Source organism: Salvia hispanica, chromosome 6 (genome assembly GCF_029641045.1).
Source record: "Salvia hispanica isolate PSC_SH4W2 chromosome 6, Shi_PSC_v1, whole genome shotgun sequence".
Classification (NCBI taxonomy): domain Eukaryota; kingdom Viridiplantae; phylum Streptophyta; class Magnoliopsida; order Lamiales; family Lamiaceae; genus Salvia; species Salvia hispanica.
Window position 1 is genome coordinate 28,536,176 of NC_142697.1, and position 9,515 is coordinate 28,545,690.

General features: G+C 35.4%; 1 protein-coding gene across 1 annotated transcript; it reads right to left on the reverse strand.

The window, feature by feature from the left end:
* Positions 1 to 3,161: 3,161 nt before the first annotated feature.
* On the reverse strand, positions 3,162 to 4,958 carry LOC125204713 (uncharacterized). The gene is made up of 2 exons (XM_048103429.2): positions 4,435 to 4,958; positions 3,162 to 4,337 (listed from the first exon to the last, which is right to left on the reverse strand). Exons 1-2 carry the CDS (start codon positions 4,926 to 4,928, stop codon positions 3,440 to 3,442), a joined length of 1,392 nt encoding a protein of 463 aa, XP_047959386.1. The 5' UTR covers positions 4,929 to 4,958; the 3' UTR covers positions 3,162 to 3,439.
* Between the last annotated feature and the right edge of the window lie 4,557 nt (positions 4,959 to 9,515).

Here is a 9,515-nt window from a genome sequence, read left to right on the forward strand (position 1 = left end):
AATAAATTCGAAGGAGGATGGATGAGGTTGTTGGATTACGAAAAGAAGAAATGATTTTCTTGCTTAGGTTTCTTGTTGTTGTGATTTTCTGGAAATGGGAGGACTCTATTTATAGATTTAAGTTTAAGGAAGTAGAGTTAACATTGTGGTATTTCTTAAGCTCTTTGTTTAATTTGTGGATGTGGCATGTGGGACCATATAAATTTATCTAGTACTACTATTTTAAAGTATTGAGACTAGATTGTTTACTCATGAATCGCGTGTGGGAAGTTGCCATCACAGAATGATCAGTTTTATCATTTTACTCTATGCAACCCACGCATGTAAAATATTGGGAATAATTGTTGTTAAATGTTGAGAAAAATATTTACTAAATTCCTATACATGTTCCTAGAAAGAATTTTTGATATTTTGGTTCATCAATTAAAATTAGCCCACTTCTATTTTTAATTTTTTTTTTCTAGTAGCCTATTTTTAGAATTTTTATAGTACTAGTATTTTAGTAATTTTATACTAGTTCTATAAAATTATATTTTTGGCTAGATTTGAATATTATAACATGGCAGAGCTTCAATCTTATATTTAATTCATTTCTTTATCCATGTTATTTATTTTTGTTTTAATATAAAAAAAAATAGAAATGGAATTTTGGAGATTTGGTAGAGTTTCATTATATACTTATAACATATTCACTAAAACTCATGCACTAGTCACTCCACGTAGGTGTAGTATAAATTACTGTATCCGCATGAGCTACCATAAATAATGTACACTTCAATAATTATTTTCTTAATTACAATTACTTGATCTCATAAACATGCCTTTTCACGTGGTAATTTGTACAACTTGTCATAATACAAGAATGGAAGCTAATGTTGTGTTTAATGTAATCAATCACAAATGTGATGTGGCTTTTCCTCTCCACCTTATCGTAATTCTAAGATAATGAAAACGTATCTCTCTCATAGCTTTGTTGAATTTTTAATTGGTTCATTCTTCTATGTAGAATGTACTGCCGGCCTGAAAATATAATAATATATTGATTCTCTTTTGGGATTAAAAACAAATACTTACCGTTTTTAATCCTTTGGATTAAAAAACAAAAAGTTGTTTGTCTTCGTACGGCGTTAGTTCATATAATAGAAAAAAGCCACTGTTTATTTTCTCTTTGATAATAGCTTAATTAAGGCCGTCGTCCTTATGTTATTTTAGTTATTTGCTTCTTGTATAGATGATGAGGATTATTCCAATTGTAAAATTTAAAAGGTAAAATATTTGTTAATTTATTTATATTACAAACTAGACCACAACTGTAAAACCAAAGTTTGGACCACCGTGAAAGTTATTGATTTGAAATGATTCATCAACGTGTCATGCACTTGTAAAATAATTCTTAATAATTTGAAATATTTATGCAACTCAAAATATAATAAGGTACATAAATGAACTTGTCATCGTAATACAACATGAAAACATAATAGGAAGTTCCCGGACTCTGGCGAATCCCTCGCCTCATCAACTAATACGAATACGATGCTATTCGTATTAGTTGAAAATTTTGAAAAAACTGCACTTGTTTGTGTTTGCTTTTCGTTTAGGTTAATGCACCAACTACTCGACGAAAAGCGTCAAAGAAAGGAGAATGGGCCACCAAAATAAAACTGCATTTTATTTTGGGCCGAAAAATATATATTGAGCATTGGTATCGGGCCCAGTAATAATGAATTAAGGGTAATTATTTATTGGGCCTCCTTTTAACTCTTTAGAAAATATTCAGCACTTTAGTTAATGGGCCACCTTTAATAATCCAAATTTAATTTAATAATTACGCTGGTGGTTTACTATCCTATAGGACAAATTGTGGGATAATTGATAAAATTTCGTCAAATTATTGCTCACATATGTTTCACTTTTATGACGTGCTTTAGTTGGTCTAATTCTCGTTAAATTCACTGCTTTTTTTTGCTCTTGGTTCTAGGTTAATGCCCACTAACTGTTCAACGAAAAGCTTCATTGAAACACCCCAATTTTCGCTGCAAAATTGTTCGATTTTGAGCTAAAGTTATTGTGATAGTTGACTCATTTACTTTTTTGGCAAAACATTTTATTCTCTCTTGTATTAATATTTCTCTCTCTCATGTTTTATACTCTTTTTTATTTTCTATACATTCTCCATCTCTGAAAATTTGTCACTTATTTTCATTTTCGTTTGTTCCTAAAAATTTGACACCTTCCCCTTTTAGCATTTTTGGTGGTGGATCTCATATTCTACTAAAGTAGGACCACATGTGATGCAGCGAGAAAGAGTTTACTGACCCTAATTTACTTTCTTTAAAGTTTTAGTTATTTTTTGTTAAAGTTGGAGCTTGCGATTGAAACAAGAAAACCAAGAAATCAAGTAAAGATGCACGGCGAATTACGTGGTTCGGCTCAATGAGCCTATGTCCACGGACAGAGGAGAAAATATTCACTATGATATCAGATTACAACTCTCATACACTTCTTCACTCAAGAATCGCACAGTACAAATAAGTATCAACTCTCCAACTCTCATGAAGAATCAAAAACTCTCTCTTGTCGATGCTTCTTCCCCTCTTGATGATGTGTGTGTATTCTAACTGAAAACTCTGCAGCTTATTCCTTTCTTATATATGCATCGTTGGAATGAGCTTAACCAACTCAACAAATCCAGTCAGCAACTTTGACACCTCATCTTCCACGTGTCACCTGCTGATTCATGGTTACATACATAACATTTTTTATTTAATTTCCGTATTATTTCCTTTCACATCTCTAGGGTTTTTTGGACCACTTATAAATAGTGGGAATAGTAGTTTTTGCAGCAGCTTTTTGACATTGATTAATTACAATTCCTTGAAACTAAGGTTTCTGTGAGTTTATCGTGTGATTGTTCTATCTTGTGGTCGATTGTCATCAACATGTGACATCTACTATAGGACGGAGAGAGTACTACCTTTTGTCGTGGTATCAAAATCAATAACAATCATAACTATAGAAAAAGAATACAGAAACAACAAAAATAAACACAACCATCCCAATCATTGAACTTTTGGGATTAATCCCAAAATGGAAAATTGTTTTTATCTCCGTAACAATTGAAAAAATGAAAACAACGAATAGTCATGCATGTGAAGAGAGACTTTTCTTATATTGAAACATCCATTTTATTTCAAAATTCAAATCAACCAGAAGTCCAGAACGAAACTTAGAGTATACATATAACTTGGGGATCATCAGATACATATATCTGGAATTATTAGCACAACAACAACAACAACAACGGGAAACCAAAGCTGAAAGAAGCATACCGAAAAACACACACAATTAAAAAAATAAAAATAAATAAAAAGGCAAAGGTAATGGATGTTTTGAGGAGAGCAGATCAGATCAGATCGGCTGAGAAAACGGCATGGGATGTTCAGACAAGGGCTTTAACGGATTTGGTAACAAAGTGGAAGTTGTAACAACTGACGCCTTTGTAAATACCATCATCCTGCTCCGTGTAAGAAATGGTGCCATCGGTGGAGCTTCTGTCTTGCTGCGTGTAAGAATAAGGAACATCGCAAGTGCCCTGTGTCCCGACATACTCAATGATAGCACTACTCTTTGCAGGGATATGAACGGAACCGGTAGCAGTAACTGATGTGCTAGTAGTTGTGGTTTCGTCCCACTTGAGAGCGGTGTCTATCTTGAATGAGACCTTGATATTTCCTTCCACAATGAATGGAACGCCAGTGCTAAAGCTGGTTTCCACCCCTGCAGTTAAAGATAAGCTCCGACCAAAAGTGTAAGATTTCGCGTCTTGATACGTAACCGAAACAGACATATCAGCCCCCTCGTCTCTGTTGTTATCAAGCTGGGATGAGCCTGCATTGTAAGGCTCCTCGTCGTATATTCTGGCGTCCTCCATCCGAAATTTCACGTTGTACACGTTTCTTTCCGACACAAGCTCTTGCACCTCCATTTTTCCTACATCGTGGATGTCGATCCAGGCCGCATTTAACATGTTGGTCTTCCGGTCTTGGGAAAGACGTGAGCAGTAACGGTTGTTGCCGGCGTTGCGGAGTGCAATGGTGTTGTCGCCGGCTAGTTTCACCGGCCAGAAGTGAGTATCGGGGTTGTCGATGGAAGACGCGTCCGAATCGGCCCATATCCAGTTAGGACTGCGCCTCCAGAACTTGCCCCCCCAGTGATCCGACGTTATCCGGACATGTCCGTCTGGCATCAACGACACGCGATGGCCGCACGACGGATCAATATCACTGGATGAGTACTGCAGGTAGTTGTACCCATCTTGGGCCACTCCTGTAAGGTACCTGAACACACACACATATGCTCTAAATTAGGATACTCAACTTTACTTTATTACCAATTCTATAGTTATCAGATAATGACAAGAATATGTAACAGTACCTTCCGTTATCCCCTTTGAAAGTGACGTGGGGAGGCAGTTTGACCAATGTACTCCAATCCACATAACTAAAATTACCGAACAAATCTAGGGTATTTCCGGCGATGACAATGCCCCAGTTTCGCGCATCTACCAACACACGGTGACCAGTCGGAACGTAAATCAAGTCAAACATTCCTTCTGCCGCACCAAACCTATGAACCGGTTGGAACAGCGTGCATGAAGGATTCTTTGTGTTTTCCTCGGGCTTCTTCGATACAGCATCGATGCCGTTGCCACCCACTCTCATCGACCAATACCTGTTGGAATGACTGAAGCGGAGGTGAACGTAGTTGGTGTTGCTTGTTGCTCTTTCCACTTCAATCTTCACCAGTGTGCTGAACACACTCCTCTCCCCAAGATTTACCACACTTGCTTTATCGTCGTAGTAGAAATGCCCTGCAAGAGGATAATAAGTTGGTCTAATGGCGATGAACCTCGGAAGCATGAAGCCCATGATAACCTGCTAAGAAATTGACATACAATCAAAATAACTAAGACAGACTATATATGCATCCATCCAGTGATTAATTAAGACTTGAAAAAAACAAGGATTAGGAGAGAATGAAGATTACCTTAATTGGCGGTTTAATTATTCATTAAAAAGCTTATTTAGTAGGGATTGGTAAGCATGAATACTTGTTAACATAGTACGCACCGAACTAAGCTAATCCAATCCAATACAGGCTCAAATATGACCCACAACAACTAACTCTATACTACTACTACTAATATTTTAATTATTTGTACTTTAATTTTAATCTTTTTTAAATTATATTCACTCAAATTATTTATATATTTTTCAAAATCTCTTTGCAATTGATTTTTTTAAAAAAATAATTATAGGAAGATAAATTCGAATATACATATTTAATGTTCCATCTGTTTAATATAGATAGTCCACTTCTATATTTGATGACTTTTTTTTTCTATAATGAAGTGGAGTTTATTATCCACTAATACTCCAATCACTTTCTCTCTCAATTTCAACAATATTTTACCAATTTTCCATCAACCAATGTCTTCCCAAAATTGTCTAATTTTATGGGATGAAGAGAGTAATATTAATGTGATTCAAAAATCATGTAATAAATATATACACCCCCCATTCCATAGTAACAGGGGCGTTTTTCAATTTCCGTCCGTTCCATAGTAATAGAGTCATTTCCCTTTCTAGTAAAAGTCAACATCTTTTTCCACACCTACTTTACTTTTTCTTACTTTTTTCTCTCTTCATCTCTCTACCTTTTTCATTTTCCACTTTATTCTCTCTTTACTTAATTCACCTAACACAATTTTTCTTAATCTCCGTGCCAAAAAGTTTCCATTATTATGGAATGGAGAGAGTATGAAATACAATTAAAACTAAAAAATTAGAGGAATATATATGATTTAATCCTCAAATAAAACAATTTTTAATTTGGAGTACTACAATTTAATAAAAAAAAACATTCAAAAATACATTTAAAAAATTGATAAAACCATAATTTAATTTATGGGTTACCCAACCTAGCTTGGGCTAGATTGAGTCTAAATTTGTAGAAAGAAAATGCAGCCCAATCTAGCCTACTTTAGTCATGGGCCTGTGTCTAGAATGGGCTGGGCATGCGCCGCCAATTGACAACCCCTATAAGGATGTAATGTGATGGTTGACATTTTATTTGCATTAAAATAAGACATTGATCAAATTTCAATAACTATTCTTAATTTTATTTTATTTTTAATAAAAAGAAAAATGTTCCTTAGCTAACAACCTAATATTTACTAAAACTTTATCACTTTGGCCAAGAAGTATGTGATGCACTTTTTATTAGCAATATAAATACCTGCAAGTATAAAGAGTAGGAATAGTATAGCTAAAGGTTAGTACGGGATATCGATCATGGGGAAAACAACACAGACTGTCTATCCTCTACTAAAACTCAATTACTATTTGGATAACCAAAATATTTGTGAATTTTTGAAAACAAAGATCAATTTGAAAGCAATAAACAACTAATTACAAATAAACATGGTGATAAAAGTATAGAGATAAGGGAATTCCAGGGACGTGCGTTCACAGTTATGGTTATACAAATTCCAACTACAATACCCTAGCACAGTTTTTACTTTGATAGAAAGAGTCACCTAATTTATGCTCATCCGATGCAAACGTTGGTTACAAACATTATGGTTGTCAACCCTAAATACGTAACTTTCAAAAGCTCCTAAGACCCTTGAAAAGTCCCCACTCCCAATTAACAGTGTCGTTTTAAAGGAAGCTAATTGTAGTGTCTATTAAGTGGACCTAACTCGCCAACCTCCTGTCACGATTATGGATCAAGTTATATTAAATCATCGCAGAATATGTCACTCAAACGTGAAGCATTATCCAACAACTTAAGGAAGAAACAAAGTAAGAACAAAACTGATATTAAATAGAAATAGGAATTGTATAACCAAAGTCGTTACTAACACATCCCTAGAATCCTATGAATTTAGTTACACTTTTTAGAATAATCTAAAAACATAGATTGAGGGGAAGACAATGAAAACATGAAACTAAAGCAAATAAAACCCAAAGGTTGAATCCTTTTAGCCTTGATGATCTTGAATCATTATTCATATCCTTGCACAATAAAGTACTCTAACTTTTAATATCTGGAAAATATGTCGCAAAAAGAGGATCCTAATGATGAAACTTGCAAAATTCCTCAAAAGCCTTAAAATAGTGCAAAATTCGAGCGTATCATACTATTACTATAAATAGTCCACTTCTATATTTAGAGATTTTTTTCTCTAATAAAATGGAGTTCATTTTCCACTAATACTCGAATCACTTTCTCTCTCAATTTCTCTCATATTTTACCAATTTTGCATCAACCCATGTCTTCCCAAAATTGTCTATTTTTATGGGACGAAGGTGATGCACTTTTTATTTGCACTATAAATACCTGCAAGTATACAGAGTAGGTATAGTATAGCAAAAGGTTAGTACCGGGTATCGAACACGGGGAAGATGTACACAAAGTGTCTATCTTCTACTAGAACTCAATTACTATCTGGAGAAACAAGAATTTTTGGAAACTTTTGAAAACAGTAAATATTAAAAACAGTAAACAACTAAATGCAAGCAAATCACGGAGAGAAAAGTATAGAGATAAGGGGAATTCCAGGGATGTGCTTTCACTTTTATGGTTATACAGATTCCAAACTACAATACCCTAGCACAGTTAATACTTCGAAAGGACGAGTCACCTAGCTTATGCTCATGCGATACAAACGTTGATTACTAACATTAGGGTTGTCAATCCTAACACGTAACTCCAAAAAGCTCCTAAGACCCTTGTAAAGTCCTCACTCTCAATTAACAGTGCCGTTTTAAAGGAAGCTAACTGTAGTGTCTACTAAGTGGATCTAACTCGCTAGAACTCTGTCACAGTTATGAAGCAAGTTGTATTGAATCATACATAATTGTGTCACTCAATTATGAAGCATCATGATTAACTTAGGGAAGAAACAAAGTAAAAACAAAACGGATATTAAATAGAAAACGGAATTGTATAACCAAAGTTGCTGCTAGCACATCCCTAGAATCCTATGAGTTTAGTTACACATGACTGAATAAACTAAAAACATAGATTGAAGGGAAAACAATTTGAACATAAAACTAAAGCAAATAAAACCCGTAGGTTGAATCCTTGTCGTTCTTGATGTTCTTGAAATCCTTCTCCAACTCCTTGCACAATTGAAGTACTCTAGCTTTTGATCTCTATGAATGTTGCAAGTAGTCACTCTCTTTCTCTATGAATGTGTTCTTGTTGTGTGAAAACTCTCTTTTTGATGAAGCTTGAGGTCCTATTTATAGGGGAAGATTATTCCTCATCATAGAAGGAAAAGATCTTCAAAGTTTGGTAAATCTTGGAGCAAATCTAGGGCTGGTCGGATTCGCCGCCTTTCTCCGGCGGGCCGCCGCACCTTGGCCGGCGGTCGCCGCGTTGGAGTCCAGAGACTCTGACCCTTCGGTGGCGGACTGCCACATGTCCTCCGGCGGTCGCCGGGCGAGACTCTTCTCCTAGCGTAAATTTCCGAGGCGGGCCGCCACATAGCTCTGACCGTCGGGCGCCGGCAGTCGCCGTACAACTTCGCGGCGGTCGCTGGTCGCCGTCTGACTCCAGATTTCCAGACTATGCGTTTTTACTCCCCTTTTCGGCTCAAATATGCACATTTCTCACAAAACACATCAAAATACCAAAATGTATAGAATATGCAAATAATGGACATGTAGAGTGATTTTGATAACAAAAACGGACCAAATAATGGCCTTAAAACAGTGCAAAATCCGGGCGTATCAACTCCCCCAAACTTACATTTTTGTTTGTCCTCGAACAAAACACTAAAGACACAAGAATAGACGCACGGAATGCACAAGGACTAGACGTCATAATTGCCTCAAAAGATGAAAGAATAGATTAAGCATGGATTAACACAATGAAATCAAGCAAGGCTTAATAGTGCACTTTCATTACTAACTCGTGGAACACCTTGAATTCAAGCACTCACATGTGGCAAACTTCCAAAGATGGGAAGTGTTCTTTCTCTCACTCTCAAAGTGTATAAAGGTAAAGTGTAAATCACTCAAATCATGCATCATGCAAAGTTTACCATAGGCTTGCTCAAAGTATAATCCCTCCTCTACTCAATGTGATTAAGCATCAAAAGTCCGAAAGGTCTTTCTTTTCGGTTGTAACGTAGGCTCTTTGGTAGGTGAGGAATATTTGGCTAAAAAGTGACTCAAATATAAAAATATCCCAAGTAGAGTTAAGATGACTCCACTTTTCTAAAACTTAAGGCACTTCTAACACTTTATTTTTCTCCTTCAATTTACTTTCAATCCTTTGATTTTATTTTCTTTTCACAACCTTTCACACATTTTTTTTTTTTTTTTTTTACACATCCTTTCTTTTTTTTTCCTAAGATCAAGCACATATTTGGAATTTTTCTCAATTTCACAACTTGTACTTTCTTAATATTAAGCACACTACTTTTTATACTCTCCTCCTTA

Coding starts and splice junctions, on each gene's coding strand:
- LOC125204713 (XM_048103429.2), bottom strand. CDS start 4,928: ATGGGCTTCATGCTTCCGAGGTTCATCGCCATTAGACCAACTTATTAT. Junction 4,338..4,434: donor TTCAAAGGGGATAACGGAAG/GTACTGTTACAT, acceptor GTGTGTGTTCAG/GTACCTTACAGGAGTGGCCC.